Source organism: Heteronotia binoei, chromosome 21 (genome assembly GCF_032191835.1).
Source record: "Heteronotia binoei isolate CCM8104 ecotype False Entrance Well chromosome 21, APGP_CSIRO_Hbin_v1, whole genome shotgun sequence".
NCBI classification, from domain to species: domain Eukaryota; kingdom Metazoa; phylum Chordata; class Lepidosauria; order Squamata; family Gekkonidae; genus Heteronotia; species Heteronotia binoei.
In genome coordinates, this window is record NC_083243.1 from 183,238,751 (window position 1) to 183,266,042 (window position 27,292).

Here is a 27,292-nt window from a genome sequence, read left to right on the forward strand (position 1 = left end):
GAAGAATTAGTGTGGCCTCTGAGGTTTCATTTTTTAAGTAAAATGCTATATTTTGGGGGAACATTTTTCATAATGATACAATCAGGAGAGCCATGTCTTCTTCCATATAATTTTGAGGTGTTTGGGGTTCTGTTATATGTCATATTGGAATGTAACTTGTACATTTAATGCACCATCTGATGCGTGATCACACTAATTCTGTAAGTCTTGCTCCCAACTTTATGCAGCTGTCAATCATAAGCACCATTGTCAATTTTTTTCCCTTCAAGGCGGGACTAGAGTGTGTCCTAACATCTAAAATTCAGTAAACTCAATGTGCTCGTTTCCTTGCTTCATTATGGGTTATAGACAGCTTCACTATAAGATAATGTTTCCAAACTGCCAACCTTATAACATGCATATTGTGATGGAAAGGAATTGTTGAAATACTAACCGTTTTCCCACACAGCTTACCTCAGAGCGACGTCCCTCTTCACCGCGCAGCATCTGCTCGGATTTCCCGCCATCTGCTCCGCAGAAGCAGGAAGTGCCGGGGCTTCTGCATCACAAATGTAAATCGCTAAAACCCAGTTTACGTTAGCGACGCAAGAAGCCTCTTCCTGCTTCTGCGGAGCAGATGGTGGGAAATCCAAGCAGACGCTGCGCGGTGAAGAGGGACATCACTCCGAGGTAAGCTGTGTGGGAAAACAGTTAAAGTTTGTTGATCAGGGTTAGTATATTTTTAAAAAAGAGGATAGGGGTGAATCATGAAGTCTAAAAGTTACAACAGAAGGAGAACAGGGAAGAAAAGGAGAAAAGAAGTCGAAAGATAAAAGTGTGCGTGTGTGTGTGTGGAGGTAGTGGGGGAAAATGTCATTCCAGATCCTCAGCTCTCAAGTATTATGCCAGTTAGCAAAATAAGGAGAATTTGCCTCCTTTTAAAAATACAGTAAACAAAACAAAGATAATTTGGTCTTATTCTTTCTCACTACCTTGTTGCAGCAGATGTGATCCTACATAGTTAGTTTGCGCACTTTACCTCTAGTATATATCGCTCAGGTCCGACATGAAAGGGTGACGTAAATGGATCCAGAAAGCAACGCTTGACAAGATCAAAAAGGAACAGTCCGCCATGCATGTTATGTGGAACTTAGGGAGGACACACAGTTGCTTGAGCTGTTAGGCATTAACTGTGGTGGGTTTCGGTGACGAGAAAGAGGCACTGCATTGCTGCCGATCCCTTATGTGCAAAGGGGGTTCTTTCCAAAGAAGCAAGGAAATTCCTAGGAAATGGATGGGCAAAAAAAACAATCACCATCATAAGAATCAAAGGAACTCTCAAGCGTAGCAAGGAGATCCAGGGTCCGTTAGATAAAATATTCTCGTTTGCACTCAGTCACTGTGTTCTGCAAGTCAACATCAGTCTTAAAAGAACTGTCAAGGTGCACTGGGTATTCCTTTTCTTTTGTCTGGCTGCTCCGATGTGTCTGTTTGTGCTGGTAAAGAAATCTGGTCATAATTGCCACAATGCAAAAGATTATGAAGATCACAACTGCTATAACACCTGGGAAAGAAGGAAAAAAACCAATAAGAATACAAAGGGAAGGATGGAGGGGCTGCGATTTCCCTACTTAGGAGCAGATTCAAACATGCTGTAAAGTCCATTGGAACCTTTGTCTATATCCACAAAAAGCTCACAGTAGTTGACTGGCTATGCTTTGTCTTTTTACCTGGTCTCATTAGAGTACTAGCCAAGTTTTTGGGTGCATATTGCTGTTGACATCTGGTCACAGTGAGTATGCAAGCTATTACTACTATGTCACTAGATAACTACCTCTGCTAGAAAGAAGAGACCTAGATAGATGCCTCTAGTAATCATATTTCTGTTAGGGTGATTGAGTGCTGTTTTAAATGTATTTGGGCTCACAGAGGTAGCAACTGAAACTGCCAGGCAGTTTTGGCCCACAGCTGCAAAGAATCCGGAGGTTTAGACCATTCATGTTCAGTCTCACTTTAAATAGCTGCTTCTGCTTCATCTAGTCACAAATGTGTGCTTAATCCATTGGGCTGGGAGGGTCAAATTGAATAGGTATGGTGCTGATTGCATCACTCCCATTTTAGGCATTCTAATTCATGTTTCTTAATTAGGAAGATTAATGGGTCATAAGGCTTGATGATTTTCTTCCTAATAATGCTTTGAAGTAGGGGTGGGTTGAGACAGAAATGAATTTTCAAGAAACTCATGATACTTTTCTCAAATGGCTAAATCTGTCCATGTGTGACAGAAGATTGAAACAGTAGGGAGACCATGGATTTATATAGCCATACGGGTGCCATTTTCAATTATTTCCACCACCCCAAAAGAGCTATGAATGTGCATTTTTCACTGACACACTAATATATCTATACGTGATAGGAACTGAAGACTAATGAAAACTGCCAAAAGAGTTAGCTTAAATATAGTTGCAAATCAGAAAATTCAGTAGGGTTTGTAGAATCTTTCGGGCTCAAGTGCCGTGTTCTACTGGAGAAAGTTTTTCTTCCAGACGTTTCGTTCTCAGCTGCGGAGAACATCCTCAGTGGCGTTGCAGCCGGAGCAGGCGCTCTGACCTTCTTGGCTGCTGTGCATTGAGCCCGAAAGATTCTACAAACCCTAATGATGATGCCAGCCATGAAAACCTGAAATCTTTGAGAAAATTCATTGATGGATACTTGAAAAGGCTATTGAAGAGATCATGTAATAGCAAGGGATAGGCACACAAAATATGGCACAAGCTCCAATAAGACATACGAGAGAAAAAGCATTCTGCTCCGTTGCGTGTGTGCATGCACACGTGAGCGATTACCTCCAATGACAGCTGAATCACTCCTGACAGCATTCGTAAGTGGCTCCCTGTCATCAGTCTTCCCAAATGGATCTGCAATTCATTAAGGATACAACAGATAATTTTACATTTGTGTTCTTAAAAGCAATTTTTTCTCTCCAGCAAACAAGTGTCAAAATACTTCCTTGGATTCAGAGAACTGGATACATGGAAACAGCCAATAGAATCCTTACTTGTGAGCTGCCCTTTTTGAGTTATCTTCCCGGTTCATTTATATATATATATATATATATATATAATCCAGGTACATATGTACAACAATCTGAATTTATCCAAGTGGATTGGAACTCATAGCAATGACAACACAGTTGAACATTTAGCCAAATGGAAATGTCACTGTAATATGTCCGTCCCCCCCTCCTTTTTTGTGCCGAATGTGTAATCGGATACCTATGAATTTCAGAAAACTGATGACTGAATAGCATGTCATTTTATTGAAGAGAGCCCTGCCATGTAATGAATTCGTGTGATTTAGTAAAGAATATGATGATTTTTTTTGTTTGTGATGAAAACAGTCTGATTGCTTGCAAAACTGGACTTTTATCCTCTTGGACACGATTGTATTATATTCTGTTACTGATGAAACTGGGATCATTCGTAGCAGTTTCAGAATCTGCGGAATGAGAGACGAGGAACAGAGATTTGAGGTGGGATCAGTTTTATTGTTTGCTACCTAGTGACTGCAAATCCAGGCCTCAACTCAAATTTTGTCCATGCAGGATAAAAGGTTATAAGGGAGGAAGACAGAAGAATTCACAACGTTCTTGTTTCTATCATTATATTTAATATGTTGTTGTTTAGTTCCAATCCAGGGTTTACTTGGGAATCCAGCGCTGTTCTCATAGAGTGATGCTTGGTGAGGCATCTTTGTAGAAGAAGTGGCAGCACCCATGGGAATTCAATGTGCTGGAAGCTACTGGATCAGTTATCCTGGTTGTCCCCAGCCTGAGAGACGTCTGTCTTGCCTCAATTTTTGGCCCTGGTACAGGTCCTGGCCTATTGGAGCAAGCTCCTGCTTGATATCAGGGCCCTGTAGGACTTTTTACCATTTTGCAGGGCCTGGAAAATGAAACTGTAACATCAGGCCTTTGGTTGAGGCTAGGGTTGCCAATCCCCAGGTGGGGACAGGGGATCCCCCAGTTTGGAGACCCTCCCCTTGCTTCAGGGTTGTCAGAAAGCGGGGGGAGGGGAGGGAAATGTCTGCTGGGAACTCTGTTATTCCCTACGGAGATTTATTCCCATAGAAAATCATGGAGAATTGGTCCATGGGTATCTGGGGCTCTGAAGGGGCTGTTTTTGGGGGTAGAGGCACCAAATTTTCAGTATAGCATCTAGTGCCTCTCCCCAAAATAACCCCCGAGCTTCAAAAAGATTGGACAAGGGGATCCAATTCTATGAGCCCCAAAAGAAGGTGCCCCTATCCTTCATTATTTCCTACGGAAGGAAGGAATTGAAAAGGCGTGCTGTCCCTTTAAATGTGACGGCCAGAACTCCCTTTGGAGTTCAATTCTGCTTGTCACAGCCTTGATCTTGGCTCCACCCCAATGTCTCCACCCCCAAAGTCCCCAGATATTTCTTGAATTGGACTTGGCAACCTTATTTGAGGCAGAGAGCACCCAATAAAGTCAGCCTCCCTTGCAGAAGCTCTCCATTATTCAGCCCAGATCTCTGGATCCAATCACTTAAATAAATAAATAATCCTGCAGGCAAAGAAGTACAGCATAGTAGGTACAGCATACAGTAGTACAGCATAGTAGGTTAATGAAATTGACACAGTCAAAACTAGTGTTTTGGAATGTTTTGTATGCTTCCCATTTGGAGTGTGGGGAATCAGCAGCAGAAATTGTTAACAATAGACACTCTTCATTGTTAATATATATATTTCCCAGGTCCACTGTTAAAGCATTTTGTGGAGAGATGGAAAAGGAATTGCCCCCCAGTTGGAATAACTAGGCTGACACAGGTGTTGGGTAAAACTGGGCCGCTTTATTAAACACATTAAACTTAACTGAAATTGCAAGAAGAAGAAGATGATGATGTTATTGGATTTATATCCCGCCCTACACTCCAAAGAGTCTCAGAGCGGCTCACAATCTCCTTTCCCTCCATCCCCCACAACAGACACCCTGTGAGGTGGGTGGGGCTGGAGAGGGCTCTCCCAGCAGCTGCCCTTTCAAGGACAACCTCTGCCAGAGCTAAGGCTGACCCAAGGCCATGCCAGCAGGTGCAAGTGGAGGAGTGGGGAATCAAACCTGGTTCTCCCAGATAAGAGTCCTCACACTTCACCACTACAGGGGAAGAAGGTCTATGAGAGCTATGGCTGACCCAAGGCCATGCCAGCAGGTGCAAGTGGAGGAGTGGGGAATCAAACCCGGTTCTCCCAGATAAGAGTCCGCACACTTCACCACTACAGGGGAAGAAGGTCTATGAGAGCTATGGCTGACCCAAGGCCATGCCAGCAGGTGCAAGTGGAGGAGTGGGGAATGAAACCCGGTTCTCCCAGATAAGAGTCCGCACACTTCACTACAGGGGAAGAAGGTCTATGAGAGCTATGGCTGACCCAAGGCCATGCCAGCAGGTGCAAGTGGAGGAGTGGGGAATCAAACCCGGTTCTCCCAGATAAGAGTCCGCACACTTCACCACTACAGGGGAAGAAGGTCTATGAGAGCTATGGCTGACCCATGGCCATGCCAGCAGGTGCAAGTGGAGGAGTGGGGAATCAAACCCGGTTCTCCCAGATAAGAGTCCGCACACTTCACCACTACAGGGGAAGAAGGTCTATGAGAGCTATGGCTGACCCAAGGCCATGCCAGCAGGTGCAAGTGGAGGAGTGGGGAATCAAACCCGGTTCTCCCAGATAAGAGTCCGCACACTTCACCACTACAGGGGAAGAAGGCCTATGAGAGCTATGGCTGACCCAAGGCCATGCCAGCAGGTGCAAGTGGAGGAGTGGGGAATCAAACCCGGTTCTCCCAGATAAGAGTCCACACACTTAGCCACTACACCAAACTGGCTATTCAATGACAGGACAAGTCTCAGGGTTGTCCCCAGCCCGCTACTTGTCCTGGGACAGGCGAGACACCCTGACCCCAGCATGAGCCACACTGGTAAGGCTAATGCCAGGCCGGCCAGGCCTCATTCATGCAGAAGGAGCCAACACCCTGGGTGGGGGTCCCTCATGGTCCACAATTGTGGCATCGAACCGTCTAGCCCATCTGCAGTTTCTGCGGCCCAGATACACTCCAACCGGTGCTGTGCCATGGGTGCTCACCTTCACAAATTCTGTAGCCCGTTCCTCCTCTGGCCAAGTGACCAATAAAACTAACCCTGTTGACCAACTAGTTAGGCCAAACTCTCCTAACAAGCCGTGCAAGGTAGGTGAAAAAAAACACTCATACCAAAGCCAATCAAATAAGAGTGAAAAATTCCTACCTGGCTCCTAATAAGGTGACAGGTCAAAGCCTGTACTACTGCAGGGTGGGCGGGCGGGTCGAGAGCTCAAAGTGAACTGCATAGCTTGGGGCGGGGATAATACAGCCCCGGCGCTCCACCCCCCTGCAGTTCCCCAGATGCCCGGGAAGGATCGTTAGCTTCCCAATCCTTCCAGGGCAGCAAAAGCGCCCCCCCCCCCAAGCCTGTAGCCACTGTAGCGGCTCGGCCGGGGAGGAGCCGAACTAGCTGATCTGTGTGTACACATTTAAATCCAGAGCCTGAGGTTTTAAACTTAGACTTGATTTTTTTTGTACATTGCTAGAACAAATGACATAAAAATAGTCCGGGGTCATTTTGTAGAAAAAAGAGGTGCTGGAGTTCATTAGCACAATTCATTTGCATATGCCACACACCCCCTGACATCACGGGAAGGTGAACTAAGTTAGATCAGCTCAGCATCGCGCGTAAAATGCTTCTTGACTTATAATCGCGATAATAAAACCTTACTCCCATCATACTTTTTAAATGACTTTCTCCTATGTGGCCACAGTGGCACGATAAAGATTTCCATCTGTCTGCTTTAGATGTTTTGGTTGTTTTCCCATCTTTGTGGGGGAAAAGAATATTAGAAAGTTTGTCAAGTCTTAGAGTTCAGCACAGGGGGTTTGAACAATTAGCACAGGGGGTTTGAACAATAGAGTCCAGCAGCTACACATTCATGTGCATCGGTGATGGCTTTCCAATTTCACATTCTTTAAATGTTTGGTCTTGGACTAGAGCTGATCTTGTTTCAAACAAGGGAGAATCAATTTTGCATCTGCGAGATTTATATTTGGTTCATATATTCTATATCAATTATACACTGCTAGATTTTTTTTTCCTTTTACCAGAGAGATAACTTTGTGCTTGTCAAACTATTTCTTTTTTTTTTAAGTTTACTACCTTTCCCAGTACTGTGCTTCCATTATTTTCCTTCTGTATCCTTGAATGGACTTGGACATTTCTTGTGGGTAAAACACACAAGGTTTGGTAATACTTATCCACCTTATCAACTAAACATTTAAAATGGGAGGTGGTATACGACATGATACTTAATGTTCATGCACGTTCATTTATATGGATGGGCAAAACCTTTCCCACACTGTTAAAAATTTAACTTCTGGACTCAAGGTGAAACAGATGTAAAACTAGTATAATGCCAACTGTAGCCTTCCAAGGTTGGTAAAATGACTACCCAGCTTGCTGGGAGTAAAGTGTAGATGACTGGGGAAGGCAATGGCAAACCACCCCATAAAAAGTCTGCCATGAAAACGTCGTAATGCGACGTCACCCCAGAGTTGGAAATGACTGGTGCTTGCACAGGGACTACTTTTACCTTTTAGTAAGTCAAAAATCCCTAAAATCCCCTCATCAGGCAAAACGGCAACACCGATTTAAAGTTTAAATTCAATTCAAAATATGGAAGGTTGGAGAGCATGTATGGGTCAGGTGATTCTCATCCCCCCAAAAGCTGTCAAGATTCTGAAATGTAGTACACATTAGGGGGACGCATCAATTTCAGCAAGAGTAATGGGATATCAGCAGAGGGAGGAAAGATTACATTTTGCTGAATTTGTGGTACAAAACAAAGGGCAGACATTAAGGCATGTTTATGCCCCAGAAAAAGGACTTTTAAATACTGCTAAATAAGGTAAAAAAAGAGCCCCGTGGCGCATAGTGGTAAAGCTGCAGTAGTGCAGTCCTAAACTCTGCTCACGACCTGAGTTTGATCCCAGTGGAAGCTGGGTTCAGGTAGCTGGCTTGAGGTTGACTCAGCCTTCTATCCTTCCGAGGTTGGTAAAATGAGTACCCAGCTTGCTGGGGGGAAAGTGTAGATGACTGGGGAAAACAATGGCAAACCACCCCATTAAAAAGTCTGCTGTGAAAACGTGAAAGCAACGTCACCCCAGAGTCGGAAATGACTGGTGCTTGCCTTTTTAAATAAGGTAGGGCTACCAGAAAATATCAGATAATTTAATAATTCTTCCGTTGTTTTCTATGCTGTTATATTATTTCTATTGTATATGAATGTTGTTTTGAGATATGAAAGTAAGTCACACATTTGTGTGTGTGCTTCAGAATTCAGGTCAATAGACCTTAACATTCCTTAAAATTATGATCTGCTGAATTAAAAATCAGATCAGGGAAGAACACACAGAGGCGTTTGCAGCAGAGAAACAGATGGCAAGTGACAGCAGAAATTTCCCCAGTAGGATCTCTTAAATTCTGAAGTCAAAGAAAACAACAGCTTACATAAGACTCAAGTCCTCAGTTTTTAAACAGATGTAACCCCTGAGATCATAGTACAAAGACAAATTGTACTAGAGGATCGAATACCACTGATATTGCAGGACCCACTGAAATACCAAGAAATATTTTCAATTTAATAATGGCAGAGTGGCATTATTGAGATGAACATGTTTGCCTTTGCACTAGATAACAAAAATGTCAAGCTTTCGCCCAATTTATTTGCTAGCCTTCTGGAATTCAAATGTTTTTTATTTATGTAATATCAATAGAGAAGCTCCACTTCTATTTTTCTAGACTCTCAAAACTCAGTTTAGATCTTAATTGAATAGCCAATTTTACCTAAATGAGGACTGGCTCTCTATTTCAATTGTAGCTTTGTGAGAAAAGAAATTGCAAGGAGCTGAGGTAACCAAAGGGAGGGCAGGTTGCTAACCTTTGTGCTCATTTTTTCTGTTGCTACTCAATGTGGTAGTGGGAGAAAATACGGAGAGGGAGAAGGCACTATGTGATGTGACAATATTATTTCCAGGTGAGTGACAAGCCATGAATTGAACGACAAGCTATGGATCTCCTTGTCTCTTGTAGTACTTAACATAGAAATTGTGGGGATTCTGAGAAGTCACCCAAGGTAGTGACATTGTTTCCAGGTCTCTACCTGAAAGTGACGTTACCACATCATACATTCAATATCCCACTCTCAAAAGATCATGTGAAAATTAGGTTTGCCGTTCATTATTCCGGATATGGTTATTGTGAACTTTTCCATGTTGTCCATGTTTTTCCTGGTAAATCTGGTTCATTTTACTTGAATTTTTTCAGCATTGATATGCCATGTACATTTGATCGATGCTATTTCTTTTTAATGCATACATGCAGGGATTTTTTGTGAGCCAGAACACACCAGAGTGCTGCTCTAGCTGGCTTGGCCAGGGCTCTGGCTCAAAAAAGGAAGGAAGAGCCAGAAAAACAATGGTGCAGTTTCCTGGGGCCCAGCTCACTGGTTGGGCTTGCAGTGTAGGGTTGCCAAGTCCAATTCAAGAAATATCTGGTGACTTTGGGGGTGGAGCCAGGAGACTTTGGGGGTGGGGTCAGGAGACATTGGGGATGGAGCCATGAGCAAGGTTGGAACAAGTACAATTGAACTCCAAAGGGAGTTCTAGCCATCACATTGAAAGGGACTGCACACCTTTTCAATGCCTTCCCTCCATTAGAAATAATGAAGGATAGCGGCACCTTCTTTGGGGGCTCATAGACTTGGCCCCCATGGTCCAATCCTTTTGAAACACGGAGATTGTTTTGAGGAAAGGCATCAGATGCTATGCTGCAAATGTGGTGCCTCTACTTCAAAGAACACCCCCTTCCTAGAGCCTCAGACACCCATGGATCAATTTCCCATTATTCCCTATGGGAATTGTTCTCCATAGGGAATGATAGAGTGCCCAATAGACATTTCCCTCCCTTTAGAAAGCAGGGGGGAGGGCCCCCAACCCGGGGAATCCCCTGCCCCCACATGGGGATTGGCAACCCTCCCTCTCTCACACACAGGCACACACACTTACTGGGTCTAGTTGCTTGCTCTGAAAATGAAAGCAACACAAACGGAAGCTGCTGCTGCCCCATGAAGTGCTTCCTGTTTCCTGCTTCCTGCTCAACTTTTAAGGCACACAAGCAACAAAAAAACACACACACACTTGTTAAAACAGGACCCGTTTGCAGGTTTCTAAACCTGCCGGAGCTCTAGAGATAGGTGGTTGCTGTGGGGGCGGGGCTTCCCCCTGCTGGCCAGCTGGCTGGGGGTGGGGGGAAGCCTGTACAACCGGGGGATCTCCCGCTGGGACCTGGGGATTGGGAAGCCTATTGCAGTGCTAGGACGTGCTGTGGCATAGCCTTCTGGGCTTGGCTTGCTGGCCAGGCTTGTGGGGCTGGGCTGCAATTCAGTGGCAGCCTTCTGGTGCCTGGTTTGCTGGCTGGACTTCACTGTGGTGGCAGCCTCCTGGAGCTCCTGCCAAGCTCCTGCTGGACTTTTTTTTAAAATCTACTAGGGACAGGGCCTTCTCTGTTATGGCCCCTACATGGTGGAACCAGCTGCCGGAGGAGGTGAGGGCCCTGCGGGACCTTACTCAGTTCCGCAGGGCCTGTAAGACAATAATAATAATAATAATAATAATAATAATAATAATAATAATAATAATAATAATAATAATAATAATAATAATAATAATAATAATAATAATAATAATAGATTTTATTTGTATCCCGCCCTCCCCGCCTAGGCGGCTCTGGGCAGCTAACAACATTTCATACATTTACATAGACAGGTAAAACTTTAAATTTAACAATTAAAAATTAAACATAAAAACCCGTTAATAGAATTAAAATACATAATTTAAGTTAAGTTAAATGTGTCTGGCAGCAATAAAAATATTCTGGCGCTGGTTCTGCCAGTTTAAATAGTTCCATAATAGTATTATAGATGGCGGTTCCTTTATCCCTAGCAACTCAGCAGTCGATATCAATGTAAGCTTGTCTGAAAAGGACGGTCTTGCAGGCCCTGCGGAACTGGTCAAGGTTCCGCAGGGCCCGCACTTCCTCCGGAAGCTGGTTCCACAGTGCAGGAGCCGCAGCTGAAAAGGCCCGTGCTCTGGTGTTTTGGAGCTTGACCTCTCTCGGCCCGGGGATGGTCATTTTATTTTTTCCCATTGACCTCAGTGCCCTCTGGGGTTCATATGGGGAGAGACGGTCCCTTAGGTAGGCTGGTCCTCGGCCATATAGGGCTTTAAAGGCAACCCAACTTTTAAGACAATCCTCTTCCGGCTAGCTTACACTTAACTGACATAGGAAATTAAATGTAGCTCTATCAGATTCTTGCTATGCATACTGTCGCAATGTTTAATGTTTTAAATGTTTTGACTGTTTTAAATGCTTCAATATTTTAAATACCTAACTTAAATTTGTGTTTGATCTACCTGTTGTAAGCCGCCCTGAGCCACCTTGGTGGGAAGGGCGGGATATAAATCACAAATAAATAAATAAGTAAAACAAAAAAAAATGTGCGCTGCATAGATGTCATAAGGCAGATGTATGTGAAAAAAACAAAACAGCACACAAATACAGACTCAGAGGTTCAATTTGCACTGGGGAGAGGGTGACTTTTCCAGTTGAAACAGCAGGGCTGCATCTCTTGAAAAATGCTGAAGCAAAAAAATTATCAGGTTGCAGATAAGTGATGGCAGACTCAAATTATTATGGTAGATATGCTTACTTTTGTTGTCTCACCTGTCAATCAAATAAAAAGTGATTACATGGTTAAGTATTAAAGCAGTCATTGAAAGGCTTTCAACTGGCTGATGTGGAAATCTATTTGGAAAACAGCACAACCATGAACTGCAATATGGGATGCGCTATTCTTATACACCCACTAAAAATAGAAGTCTTAGGGCTGCCAAGTCCAATTCAAGAAATATCTGGGGACTTTGGGGGTAAAGCCAGGAGACTTCAGGGGTGGAGCCAGGAGACTTCGGGGGTGGAGCCAGGGGCAAGGGTGTGACAAGCATAATTGAACTCCAAGGGAGTGCTGGTCATCACATTTAAAGGGACAGCACACCTTTTTAAATGCCTTCCTTCCATAGGAAATAATGAAGGATAGGGACACCTTCTTTTGGAGCTCATAGAATTGGACCCCCTGGTCCAATCGTTTTGAAACTTGGGGGGTATTTTGGGGAGAGGCACTAGATGCTATACTGAAAATGTAGTGCCTCTACCTAAAAAAATTGCTCCCCCAGAGCCCACGATACCCGTGGGTCAATTTCCCATTATCCCCTATGGGAATCATTCTCCATAGGGAATAATTGCCCAGCAGACATTTCCCTCCTCCCTTGCCGCTTTCTGATGACCTAAAGCAGGGGGAGGGGCAGGGCCTCCAAACCTGGGGATTGGCAATCCTCACACACACACATACTTACTGGGTCTGGTTCCTCCACAACGACATCTGAAAAGAACAGGGGCTACGCTGTTCTCTCTATCACACACACACACACACTTAGTTGCTCTGAAACGAAAGCAAAACAGACCGAGGGACTGTGTTGCTGACCCTTCCCATGAAGTACTTCCTGCTCAACTTTAAAGGCACACACACACACATTTTGAAATGGGACCTGTTTGCAGGTTTCTAAACCTGCCCAAGATCTAGAGCTGCATGGTGGCTGTGGGGGCGGGGCTTCCCCCGCCGGCCTGCTGGCTGGGGGCAGGGGGAAACCTAAATAGTCTTAATATACAAGCAGTAAGAAAGGCAAATAGTGACAGATGTATGTGTGTATGTGAGAGAGGTATGTCTCTGTCTGAAAGAAATATACCTATATGTGTATTGCAGAAAAATTGTCAGTGCCATCCTATGGAGAGTTAGGCCAGTATGAACCCATTGAAAACATTGAGAATAGACTGGAGTAACTCTGCGTGTCATGGCACTGTTAGCATGTGTGCGAGAGAATTATACCCACTTAACGGATGCTACTGATCTAATTACTGGAAGTGATTCCTTGATAAGGCATAGGTAGATAACACAATTTAGATGCTGGAGGTATGAACTTCAGTTCTCAAAAGCTCATACCTCCAAAATCTTGTTGGTCTCTAAGTTTGCTACTGGACTCAAAACTTCCTGTTCTACTGCAAACCTACACAACTATCCTCTGAAACTCTCCTATGGATTGGGAACATAATTCTTTTTTTTTTCCACTTTGCAGAGAATTAATAGTATCCTTTCCCCCCCCTCCTGCTGAAACGTCTCTGGTACAAAGCAGTGCAATGGGGATATGGTACAAATCCAGGTGGAATAAAACCAAGCAGGATGTCTTATTTTGTTGCCAGGAGATATCCATCAGAATGAACCTATTTCGTGATACGGCGAGCAGGATAATGGAAGATTGCCTTAGGGATGGTTACCCTTATCTCCTTCATTCACTTTTGGGTGAGCTGAGGCAGGTTTTATCCATTTGGCATCCTTTCTTTGTTGGCAATTAAGAATAGTCCAGTGAGAAAAAGTCTTCCTGATGCATTGGAGAGCCAGTTTGGTGTAGTGGTTAAGTGAGTGGACTCTTATCTGGGAGAACCGGGTTTGATTCCCCACTCCTCCACTTGCACCTGCTGGAATGGCCTTGGGTCAGCCATAGCCCTGGCAGAGGTTGTCCTTGAAAGGGCAGCTGCTGTGAGAGCCCTCTCCAGCCCCACCCACCTCACAGGGAGTCTGTTGTGGGGGAGGAAGGTAAAGGAGATTGTGAGCTGCTCTGAGACTCTTCAGAGTGGAGGGCGGGATATAAATCCAATATCTTCATCTACCTCACAGGGTGTCTGTTGTGGGGGCGGAAGGGAAAGGAGATTGTGAGCCGCTCTGAGACTCTTCGGAGTGGAGGGCGGGATATAAATCCAATATCTTCATCTACCTCACAGGGTGTCTGTTGTGGGGGAGGAAGGGAAAGGAGATTGTGAGCCGCTCTGAGACTCTTCGGAGTGGAGGGCGGGATATAAATCCAATATCTTCATCTACCTCACAGGGTGTCTGTTGTGGGGGAGGAAGGGAAAGGAGATTGTGAGCCGCTCTGAGACTCTTCGGAGTGGAGGGCGGGATATAAATCCAATATCTTCATCTACCTCACAGGGTGTCTGTTGTGGGGGCGGAAGGGAAAGGAGATTGTGAGCCGCTCTGAGACTCTTCGGAGTGGAGGGCGGGATATAAATCCAATATCTTCATCTACCTCACAGGGTGTCTGTTGTGGGGGAGGAAGGGAAAGGAGATTGTGAGCCGCTCTGAGACTCTTCGGAGTGGAGGGCGGGATATAAATCCAATATCTTCATCTACCTCACAGGGTGTCTGTTGTGGGGGAGGAAGGGAAAGGAGATTGTGAGCTGCTCTGAGACTCTTCAGAGTGGAGGGCGGGATATAAATCCAATATCTTCATCTACCTCACAGGGTGTCTGTTGTGGGGGAGGAAGGGAAAGGAGATTGTGAGCCGCTCTGAGACTCTTCGGAGTGGAGGGCAGGATATAAATCCAATATCTTCTTCTTCATCATCTCATTAAACGAATAAAATTCCCCATTGTTTATTATTATAGTGGTCCTTAGACAAGTCACACTGAAGGAAAACACAAATATACAAGGTTCCATGATTTTAAAGTACAAATAAAATGCCCATTAACAGAACTTTTGAAAGATGTTTCTTAAAAGCAGCAGTTTTGGGGCCTCCAGCCTACAAGTAAGAGTACTCCTAGCTTCATGATGTGTTCTCCTTCCTATAACGTGCAAAACATTTAAGATTCCTAAAGGGCTATTTAAGGATTGTAGTCAAGGAATGAACTGCTGGGATCATCGTCAGCAAACGATGCAGTTGCTCTTTATAACTGAAGTGGGTGAGAGGTGAACATGGAGCAAAATCAGCATGCGCACAAAAAGAAGAAGAAGATGAACGTATTGGATTTATATCCCGCCCTCCACTCCTCAGGGTGCAGCCATCTCAGAGGAAGCCTCTTTAAAATCCCAACTGGTTACCGAAGTCACATTATTCTTTTCCAACGTAAGTCTTTCTTTAGAAAGAGTGTTGTCATCACACTGCCAACTAGCTTTGGCTGTGTGATGATGACATCATTGAAAAGAAATGAAGCTGTATCAAAGGTGTGGACATTTCCTTATTCTGTATCAGTTTGATCTTTACCCACCGCATTTCCTTTGATTTTTCTTTCACATTTTCCTTTGATTTCCTTTGATTGATTGGGGATTTTGTATTTAAGACTTCCTAGATAGTAGGCTGATACTGACCACGATACATGGTTGTCTCTCTGTTCTTGCACTGCCTCATAAAAGTTGCAGTTATTTTTCTGGGGAAGACTATAGTTTTATAGACAAACACATAGCCCTCGGTCTGTGTCATGGTGCTTTCACATGTTCTTGACCAGCACACGAAGCAACTTACGTACAAAAACTAGCAATGCCCAGCCATTTCATGTTTTCCTCTGGGTTTTAGGCTCAAAGCACTGGCCATGAGATTTCTGTAATGAATGTCAATACATTAAAAAATAGGTTTGCAACTTACAGATGCACACCTGAACAACGCCTGAACAGCATACTCAAGATTGCTACAGCACAGACAGTGTCTCCAGTTTTTGATGCAATAATTCATAGCAAGAGGTATCAATTGTCAGAGACTGTTAAACAAAATACTGCAAGCATGCTAATGTTTTAAGCTTGCTTTATTATAAGTTAAAAAAAATCTTTAATTGTGTTTGTCTGTGTACTTTATAAAGTTTATATCTCCACTACCTGGCATTACATTTTATGACACACATGGCCCGGCCCACCAAGGTCTCATTTATATCAGAACTGGCCCTCATAACAAATGAGTCCAACACCCCTGACCTATGCTGTATGCAGGGCTTTTTTGGTAGAAAAAGCCCAGCAGGAACTCATTTGCATATTAGACCACATCCTCTGATGTCACCATTGTTTCACATAGGGCATTTTTGTAGAAAAAGCTTAGCAGGAATGTATTTATATATTAGGCCACACCCCTGACACCAAGCCAGCCAGAACTGCGTTCCTGTGCGTCCCAGCTCAAAAAAAGCCCTGGCTGCATGAAGTTTCTTGACACTGACTCACTAATACCACATAGATAATTTGAACTAGAGACGTTCCCCAGTTTTACTGAGTTGAGATGTTTTGATTTATTTCTCTCTGCAAGTGGATTACATTAACAAAACAAGAAAAGATCTTCTAAGATGCTTATCTTCCGTTGTCACAGCTCATTATATAAAAAGAGAACATTTTATGCCAATAAAGGCTAATTTGAAATTTGAATAAGAAAGCTGAACACTCAGACTGCGATATTATTCCACAAGCCTTCAGGAACATTAGCTAAACATACCTGATGAAGAGTATATTGTAGTAGCTGTGTTTACGTCAACTTCAGCTGAAGACCTGCAGTTGGATTCTAGCAAGGACCCCAGGACTGTCACTGGTGCTATACTGGGATGTCTCAAGGCAGCTTTCAGAGGAGCTATGTGGTTGTACTGGACAGAAGACATACATCCAACGAATCCAAACGAGTTTGCCTTGGACACTTCCGGGTCTAGTCCCTGACTATCTGTAAAATACAAAACAAAGGGAGGCTATTTAATTTGTCTTTCTGGAATCGACTCCGAGATTAATTTTCATTCAGTACTTACTCATGATAGAATTATGTTACTATAATGTTAAATTTGAACATCAGTTACTGCTGTAAACTTCTCACTGCAATCGTTTAGTATAAGTATAGAACAAACTTAAAGAACAATGACAGCTGAATTTGAAGCTGGAACTTCTGAGCTGAAATTCTATACAGATGCTCCCCCCCCCCACCCCAGTCTTGAGCAAATGCATTCTCTCCCCCCACACTCACACATTTCCCCATTTGTAAAATAAAAATAACAGTGGTCTACCTCACCACTTTGTCGTAGCACTTTAATAATCTTACAATAGTAATATTCTTGGTCAAAGTCAGTGTTAAGTCTTGCATTTCAGTCTTGATGTTACAACACAGCGCACGCTACAGAGGTGACCAGGGGAAACCCACTGGTCCCCGGATGTAGCTCGCTAATACGCTCCGCCAGTCAAGATCTGCGGCGGGAAGTTTAACTGGCCAGGATTGGACCTGAGGATAAGGATACATTTCTAGCATCTGACCAAGATCATCACATATGAATCACGTTTTCTCTACCTAGGGTTCTTATTTACTTAATGACTCAATGAACAAGTCTGTGACTGATTTTTTTCCAGCATACCTTTAAAAAAATCCAAAATGCTTTACAAAAAATTATATACAGTATAATCCTAAGGAAGGAGTTAAATGTGCTCAGGGAGCCAACTGGTCTGTATGTTGGCACCTTTTCATCACAGTTGACTAGGGGTGAGCAACCCCACCCCCCAGGTTTTGGGTTTGGGTATATTGAACCTAGTAAATATCAGTATTTCTGGATATTCCTGAATACAAATACCAGTAAGATATTCAGATCTGTGAGATATCTGGGAAACAATTTTTTTTGGCTTCAGTATACCCTATGGAGACTTTGGTACCAACAGGGTATAATTGAAAACTCATCTGTGGGGCTGTTTTTGAATTAGAGACACCATATTTGCAGCATACCTGCTACTGCCTCTCCTCAAACCCCACCCTCCCAAGTTGGATCAGCGAGTCCAATTCTACGGGGGGGCCCAAATACGGTGAATCCATTGAAATCAATGGAGGGAAAAGGAATGTAAAAGGACCACCTTTAAATGCCTTCTTCAAGTCACGTGTCTCTGCTGCTTGGAAAACTCCAAAGGCATTTAAAGGCTTGCAGTTCCTTTAAATGCCTTCATAGTTTTCCAAGTCATGGAGTCATGCAACTTGGAGAAGGCATTTAAGGGGACAGTAGTCCCTTTAAATGCCCTTTGTTGATCTACCCAGTGGTCATTTTGGATAGATAAACAATATCTGAAATCTAAATCCAGCTTAATCAATACCCCAAAAAAATACCAATAAAGTATTTTCTGGTCATTTTTTTCAGCTTGGATTTAACTGAACATACACCCCTAAAGCTAAGGTATAGGCCCTTGTTCTGGCATGGTTGTGGGTTGTTTGGGGGGCTTGGATAGAGTTAGTTAGCTCCCTAAGTCCTTTCAGCCCACTAACAGAGGAAGAAGAGTTATGGCAACCAAAAAAAAAAAAAATGGCATGGCTCATAGACACCAATTATACTCAAAAAACAGGTGACTCCCCATTGCTGTGGCCACCCATAAGGCCCAAAGTAGCTCAGAATGCTGACTAGGGGTGCGACCAATCATCTCCCCTGCAGCAGCAAAGCCCCCTCCCCAGCGTCCAATCACAGCCTTCTCAGCCCTACAAAATCCCTGGAAAGGATGCTGCACAATTTATAAAGTAGACCGTATGACACAGGATGCTATCTCAGAGCTCCCTGCTGTGTAGACTTTGAGTGAGCAATGCGGCACTATTGATGGCTGGAAAAGCACAAAGAGGGCACTCAGCACTACTTGGTGAGCGCTTTGTGCCAAATCCCAAAGGGGAGAGCAAAGCCCATGCTCTGTGGCTGACCTCTCAAATTTCAGAATCCAAAAAACACACCCCCATCTCTGGAGGCAAGACCCAAAAGTTGAGCTGACAGGTAAGAAAAGTCCTGTTTCCTAAAACTAATTCTCCATTCCCCTTGCTTGTGCCTGGGAGTCACCCCCACAACCCTGCCTCCCCCATCAAAGCCCACCAGGACTGCAGGAGCAAGAGCTGTCCAGCATCATCCCCCTCCCTGTGAGAGGAGTGCTTCAGGAGAGCTGCCAGGTGAAGGGGCCCAAGTTTTCAGCTCAACAATAGGAATGTGAAATGTGTAAACGAAATGTCTTCGAGTCCATCTGAACATGCCCTCAACGAGTCACAGCTTGCTAAACTTCATGTCTCCTTATGTACCCAAGATGTTTCCGTGGCTTCTGCTGTCCCCTGAAATGAAAACAGATTTTACACTCATTGTTCTTCTGATACCACAACACTTAATTGCTGATTTACAAGGATGTTCCTGTGTAACCGTTAGGACCAAGGAAGGAAGGAAGGAAGGAAGGAAGGAAGGAAGGAAGGAAGGAAGGAAGGAAGGGAGGGAGGGAGGGAGGGAGGGAGAGAGAGAGAGAGAGAGAGAGAGAGAGAGAGAGAGAGAGAGAGAGAGAGAAAGGAAGGAAGGAAGGAAGGAAGGAAGGAAGGAAGGAAGGAAGGAAGGAAGGAAGGAAGGAAGGAAGGGAGGGAGGGAGGGAGGGAGGGAGGGAGGGAGGGAGGGAGAGAGAGAGAGAGAAAGAAAGAAAGGAAGGAAGGAAGGAAGGAAGGAAGGAAGGAAGGAAGGAAGGAAGGAAGGAAGGAAGGAAGGAAGGAAGGAAGGAAGGAAGGAAGGAAGGAAGGAAGGATGACCATGGGGTAAAAGGATTACTGAAGGAGGATGGGGAAATGGCTGAGAAGCTGAACGCATTTTTTGCCTCCGTCTTCACCGTGGAAGATGAGAAGTGTTTGCCCGCCCCAGAACCACTAATATTGGAAGGGGTGTTGAAAGACCTGAGTCAGATTGAGGTGACAAAAGAGGAGGTCCTACAACTGATAGACAAATTAAAAACTAATAAGTCACCGGGTCCGGATGGCATACATCCGAGAGTTCTGAAAGAACTCAAAGTTGAACTTGTGGATCTTCTAACAAAAATCTGTAATCTTTCATTGAAATCTGCCTCCGTTCCTGAGGACTGGAAGGTAGCAAATGTCACCCCCATCTTTAAAAAGGGTTCCAGAGGAGATCCGGGAAATTACAGGCCAGTCAGTCTGACTTCAATACCGGGAAAGTTGGTAGAAACCATTATCAAGGACAGAATGAGTAGGCACATTGATGAACACGGGTTATTGAGGAAGACTCAGCATGGGTTCTGCAAGGGAAGATCTTGCCTCACTAACCTGTTACATTTCTTTGAGGGGGTGAACAAACATGTGGACAAAGGAGACCCGATAGATGTTGTTTACCTTGACTTCCAGAAAGCTTTTGATAAAGTTCCTCATCAAAGGCTCCTTAGAAAGCTTGAGAGTCATGGAGTAAAAGGACAGGTCCTCTTGTGGATCAAAAACTGGCTGAGTAATAGGAAGCAGAGAGTGAGTATAAATGGGCAGTCTTCGCAGTGGAGGACGGTAAGCAGTGGGGTGCCGCAGGGCTCGGTACTGGGTCCCATCCTCTTTAACTTGTTCATAAATGATTTAGAGTTGGGAGTGAGCAGTGAAGTGGCCAAATTTGCGGATGACACTAAATTGTTCAGGGTGGTGAGAACCAGAGAGGATTGTGAGGAACTCTAAAGGGATCTGTTGAGGCTGGGTGAGTGGGCGTCAACGTGGCAGATGCGGTTCAATGTGGCCAAGTGCAAAGTAATGCACATTGGGGCCAAGAATCCCAGCTACAAATACAAGTTGATGGGGTGTGAACTGGCAGAGACAGACCAAGAGAGAGATCTTGGGGTCATGGTAGATAATTCACTGAAAATGTCAAGACAGTGTGCGTTTGCAATAAAAAAGGCCAACGCCATGCTGGGAATTATTAGGAAGGGAATTGAAAACAAATCAGCCAGTATCATAATGCCTCTGTATAAATCGATGGTGCGGTCTCATTTGGAGTACTGTGTGCAGTTCTGGTCGCCGCACCTCAAAAAGGATATTATAGCATTGGAGAAAGTTCAGAAAAGGGCAACTAAAATGATTAAAGGGCTGGAACACCTTCCCTATGAAGAAAGGTTGAAACGCTTAGGGCTCTTTAGCTTGGAGAAACGTCGACTGAGGGGTGACATGATAGAAGTTTACAAGATAATGCATGGGATGGAGAAAGTAGAGAAAGAAGTACTTTTCTCCCTTTCTCACAATACAAGAACTCGTGGGCATTCGATGAAATTGCTGAGCAGACAGGTTAAAACGGATAAAAGGAAGTACTTCTTCACCCAAAGGGTGATTAACATGTGGAATTCACTGCCACAGGAGGTGGTGGCGTCCACAAGCATAGCCACCTTCAAGAAGGGGTTAGATAAAAATATGGAGCAGAGGTCCATCAGTGGCTATTAGCCACAGTGTGTGTGTGTGTGTATACATATATATATATATATATATATATATATATATATATATATATATATATATATATATATATATATATATATATATATATATATTTGGCCGCTGTGTGACACAGAATGTTGGACTGGATGGGCCATTGGCCTGATCTAACATGGCTTCTCTTATGTTCTTATGTTCTTATGAAGGAAGGAAGGAAGAAAGAAAGAAAGAAAGAAAGAAAGAAAGAAAGAAAGAAAGGAAGGAAGGAAGGAAGGAAGGAAGGAAGGAAGGAAGGAAGAAAGAAAGAAAGAAAGAAAGAAAGAAAGAAAGAAAGAAAGAAAGAAAGAAAGAAAGAAAGAAAGAAAGAAAGAAAGAAAGAAAGACAGACCTACGTTTCCTTAAAAGAGTTGGAAAAAGAAAAGTTTGAAAATGCTGCTATTTTTCAAAATAAATATTCTATAGCAACCTTAGTTGTTGTTCCTCCCCCCAGTTATGAAATAGTACAGTGCTCTTTCTAGCTTTAAGGCACTCTTGTGGAATGCTGTAAGGACATTTTAGCTATATAGTAAGTTCAGATATAATGGGAGAAAGTGTGATCTTGATCTTCTGGTAATGTAAAAAACCCCCCCAAAAACAGTATAGCAATGCATGAAAAATATAGGGAATGTAAAGGCCTATTGAAATCACCTGAAGAAGGGTGCTGTATAGGATAATTCCTGGGTATTTGCAATAGCTGGCTGCCAAAATTTGGAAATGAAGATGCCACCCAAGATGAAGATAATCCAATTATCAGTAGGACTCAAAAACTAATGACCTTTCCTTTTGCAATAACCATTTACTGGATGTTTAATAACCACAAGTTTTTAGGGGGCTAAATTTTACATATTAATTCAAATCTGGCACCTCCGGCAGCGTGGTGCCCTATAAGATAGAGCAACGGCACAGAGATGTCAGCTGGTTCATTAGCTATTGCACCCTGGGGATCTGGGAATCATTAATCATATGCAGCCCTTTCTTATTAATCATTCACAAACCTGCTGACCTGTTGCCCTTATTTAATCACTGTACATCCCAGCTGGAGGTTGTACCATTGGAGGCCAAGTATTATCAAGTTTCCGAAGGATTTTATCAAATTTGGTGACACCAGTCTCACTTTGCACACCTTGACTTTTGATATATTAGTTCTTAAAGTCTGAAGACTTCTTACAACATTTGAGTTAAATATTAAACTTCAGGAACGTGAAAAAGGATCTGTGCACAGTAGATTAATAATAAATCTGTAAAAGGACTGTATATTCTTTTTTTTCTCTTGTCTTCCAGTTTCTCAAACAGATTTCAAAGTTTTACACCTATGTTAAGGGGTTACAAGTGCACTTTTATCGCCATCTGTTATTTTCATGAGTTAATGTTGATGGATGTTGATAAATCAACTGCAGAATTTTTGCTGGATTAAGGAGAAAGGGAATTTCAAGATCAGTAAAATAACACCTTTTAAAATGAGAGCCGGTTTGGTGTAGTGGTTAAGTGTGCAGACTCATATCTGGGAGAACTGGGTTTGATTCCCCACTTCTTCACATGCAACTGCTGGAGTGACCTTGAGTCAGTCAGAACTCTCTCAGAGCTGTTCTGCGCTAGAGCAGTTTCTGTCAGAGCTCTCTCAGCCCCACCTACCTCACAGGGTGTCTGTTGTGGGGAGTGGACAAGAAAGGAGATTGTAAACTGAAACTCTTTTGGGTAATGAAGGGTGGGGTAGCATCTCCTCCTCCTTCTCTTTTATTATTTTGCTTTCCATTTAACTGTAGTTAGAGCTTATTCACATGTGAAGAAATAGCAGACTTTATAAGACCGTTTTCGCACACAACTTTCCTCGCAGTCACAATCGTGTTCCCTCCGCAGCGTCTGTTGGATTTCCCACCATCTGCGCCGGAGTTACAGGAAGTGCCGCGGCTTTTGCGTAGCAAACGTCAACTGGGTTTTAGCGGTTTACGTTTGTGACACAAAAGCTGCGGCACTTCCTGTAACTTCAGTGCAGATGGTGGGAAATCCGACCGGATGCTGTGGAGGGAACAGGATTGTGACTGCGAGGTGAGCTGTGTGCGAAAACGGTTTAACTGCAATAAGAAAGAGCATCTTTGTCTGTGTCTAAACAGATATTGTCAGGGTCACCAGTACAGTCTCTATCACATAACCAAGCCTGAGGACATATTGAAAAGTGTCAAGCAGATGTGTCATCCAGAAAAAAAAAATGAAAGATGGATCTGACATGCTAATGAGTACCACCCAAAGTCTTAAACATCCAGTCTTTCTATCCTTTCCAAGTAGGGTTGCCAAGTCTAATTCAAGAAATATCTGGGGACTTTGGGGGCGGATCCAGGAGACTTTGGGGGTGGAGCCAGGAGACATTGGGGTGGAGCCAAGATCAAGGCTGTGACGAGCATAATTGAACTCCAAAGGGAGTTCTGGCCATCACATTTAAAGGGACGGCACACCTTTTCAATTCCTTCCTTCCATAGGAAAGAATGAAGGATAGGGACACCTTCTTTTGGGGGCTCATAAAATTGGACCCCCTGGTCCAATCTTTTTGAAACTTGGGGGGTATTTTGGGGAGAGGCACTAGATGCTATACTGAAAATTTTGTGCCTCTACCCCAAAAAACAGCCCCCACAGAGCTCCAGATACCCGCAGATCAATTCTCCATGATTTTCTATGGGAATAAATCTCCATAGGGAATAATAGAGTTCCCAGCAGACATTTCCCTCCCCTCCCCCCGCTTTCTGATGACCCTGAAGCGGGGGGAGGGTCTCCAAACTGGGGGATCCCCTGCCCCCACCTGGGGATTGGCAACCCTATTTCCAAGCCTGTCTAGAACCTCTGGGGCGGTGTAGAAAACCAGAGTAGAAAGGTCCTTCCATTGCCCCTTATCCAGAAAATTCAGCGGCTGAAAGAATAGACCAGTAGGCTCTAACAGTAGGCCACCCCAAAGCAGATTAATAATATAATAACAAGATTTCCTTTCTTACTGTCCTTTCCAGTCGGCGACTGCATATATTGTGGCTCAGTCACAAAGAAGGCAGAAGAGAAAAGCATAGTAATTAGCAACGGATTTCTGCAACAGAGCACACCAACCAGGCAGAAAATCACCCTCAGGTGTACTTGTTTCCAAGCATAGCCACTAGCCATAAAATTGGGCCCCTGGGGCTTTGTGGGAAGTGAGTCTGCAATTACAAAAAAAAAAAAATGGCCATATTATTTTCAACAACTGTGGAGAAGAAGCATTCAGATCATATGGGGTTCAATCTTCCTTCCTTAGGATGGCACAAGACAAGTAGGTTTTTAGGCAATATTTGTGGAACGAGGCAGGGCATTCTGTACCATATGCCATGATGTACTGTTTTGAAGTTGCACTTTTCCGTCCATGCTTTCAGCTCTTAATTTAGCAAAGTTTCCTTCATTGGGATCTTCCTTATTAGAGATTCTACACAGCAAGCTGGAGTCATGCTTTAAGGAGAACTAATACAGTGGAGATATTGTTTTAGCTGAATAAGGATCCGTGAAAACCATCATGGGTGTTCGGAATCTTAGCGCAGAAATAGAAAATATGATTTGAAGTCACCTGTGTCTTGCCAGCAGAAATAAAAGCCAAATAAAAGCAAAAACTTCCCTCCTGTTACAGGATAGGGCTTGCTTGGCCCTCCATACAGGAATATATATTTGACATACATTCTCTCATTAATAAGGGTGAGGGGACTCAGAGGTTGTTGGACTTAGAAGTGACACGGAACTTAACCTTTGTTCTTTTTTCTGTTTTGCGGGCAAAAATCTGATCTTGAATGCCACCTAAGCAGGAAAGTGTTGCATTCCAATCCTCAGATCAACAGGATGAAACATCAATAGATAGATACTGCGGACGATCAAATCATATGAAGCCTATCAAATACCTTGAGACCTGCAAAGTATCAGATCCTGAGTGAAAATTTCGCTTTTATTCCATTTTTTTTTACACGAACTCTTGATACGCTTCTGTTGAATACGGCTCTCACACACTCAGGCTAATTTTGCCCATTTTTGAAACACCCCGGAAGGCTATGAATTAGTCTAAAACTGACAACTGTATCATATAAATGTTGTTCAGCTGCTAAAGACATCTGTAACTCTTACAAAACAATGTGCCACAACATGACCACCCGTTTTGTCTTCTGTTTTAAGCAGGGCTTATAATATGGGATTTTGCGGTAAGAAAATATATGATTGATGCAACATAATTGGGAGCTGTAGGTGCCAAACAAAGAAATAGAAGATTCTTTTGATAGCCGACAGCTGCAGTCAATTTAGATAGTAACTGCTCAGTCTAAAAATAAAGCTACAATGGAGAATCTCAAGGGAGAAAAGGGTGGGGACTTTGCAACCTTCTGTTTTGACAATGCTCCCAAAAGGGATCCTATGGATACTCTCTGGAGAGCAGCAAAAGGCACAGCAATTAAATAATATTACTGTGCAGACACTCTTTCTGAAAATAGTGGCAGTCTCCAGAGGTGAATGCAGAATGTTTTTCTCTTCATGTGAAGTGATTTCTCCCACCCCTGCCCCTTTTCAAGCAGGCAATACAGTTGCACTATACTAAATGATTCACAAAGTTACTTGGAAAAAAATTATTAGGGACTGTGATCTATACTACTGTGTATAGTTTGCTGAAACTAGGATCTTGCAAATTTTGCATCGTTTAATGTGTTATAATATAACCCTTATCCAATTGCATTGTTTATTGAATGTCCCATCTGTTTACTGAATTGACTCACTCTCTGTGTAATGTCTTGAGTCTAAGTGAGAAAGGTGGACTATAAGTAAGTAAGTACATAAAATGGCGCATTGAGAACTGGGCTACCCAGAAGGAGCTAATGAGTTTTGGTTGTTGAATAAACACCCCTGCTTTTTAAGGTCAGTTAAACCCTAATTGTATAACAACATTCATAACACGAGTTAAACCTTCCAACAGACCGGTTTGAGATCTCACCAAGTCCTGATATACAGACTTTAAGAGTTTACTATAATACGCAAATAGTACATATGCAATTACATAGACATGTGCAATAACCCAAGTTCTTTGCCACAATCAGGTGAGTGGGATAAAAAAAATATACACATGCTAACTTCAATTCAGCTAGCTTCAATTCAGGCCACAGCTTTTGCTGCGGAAGAAATCTTGATGCTGCTATTAATTGAAACAAGGGACCTGGTAAGAAGAAGAAAAAAGACCATAGATTTACATCCCACCCTTCTCTCTGAATCAGAGTCTCAGAGGGGTTTACAATCTCCTTCATCTTCTCCCCCCACAACAGACACCTTGTGCAGTAGGTGGGGCTGAGAGAGCTCTCACAGCAGCTGCCCTTTCAAGGACAACTGTTGTGAGAACTATGGCTGACTCAAGGCCATTCCAACAGCTGCAAGTGGAGGAGTGGGGAATCAAACATGATTCTCCCAGATAATAGTTAGTGCACTTAAACCACTACACCAAACTAGGTCTCTATACCACACTCTCTACACCAAACTCTACACCACTCAATCAATAGCACACCTTTATTGGCATAACCAAAAGAGATATACAGAGACTTATCAACCAAACAACAATCCAATATATCTTAATTGTGAATAAAAATCACAATAAAACCTGCTTAGAATAATTTTTGACAATTACAGCCAAGGATCTGGCAACAGCTCTTGTTATATCGGTTATGTTGTCATTTAGTAGGAAATGGCAATCAATCCTATTTTCTTGATTATAGGACTATGCATGGGATGGAGAAAGTAGAAAAGGAAGTACTTTTCTCCCTTTTTCACAATACAAGAACTCGTGGGCATTCAATGAAATTGCTGAGCAGTCAGGTTAGAACGGATAAAAGGAAGTACTTCTTCACCCAAAGGGTGATTAACACGTGGAATTCACTGTCACAGGAGGTGGCAGCGGCTACAAGCATAGACAGCTTCAAGAGGGGATTGGATAAATATATGGAGCAGAGATCCATAAGTAGCATATTGTTGGAATTGTCTGGGGCAGTGATGCTCTGTATTCTTGGTGCTTGGGGA

General features: G+C 43.3%; 1 protein-coding gene across 1 annotated transcript in view; it reads right to left on the minus strand.

Moving 5' to 3' along the window:
• Positions 1-926: 926 nt before the first annotated feature.
• The window catches only part of CNTNAP5 (contactin associated protein family member 5), a 705,383-nt gene continuing 679,017 nt past the window's right edge, over positions 927-27,292 (minus strand). Inside the window, exons 22-24 of the mRNA XM_060261906.1 lie at positions 16,493-16,711; positions 2,826-2,897; positions 927-1,543 (exon numbers count right to left, since the gene is read on the minus strand). Of these exons, the coding sequence (XP_060117889.1) occupies positions 1,347-1,543; positions 2,826-2,897; positions 16,493-16,711 (488 nt within the window). The 3' untranslated portion in view covers positions 927-1,346. The remainder of the gene's footprint in view (positions 1,544-2,825; positions 2,898-16,492; positions 16,712-27,292) is intronic.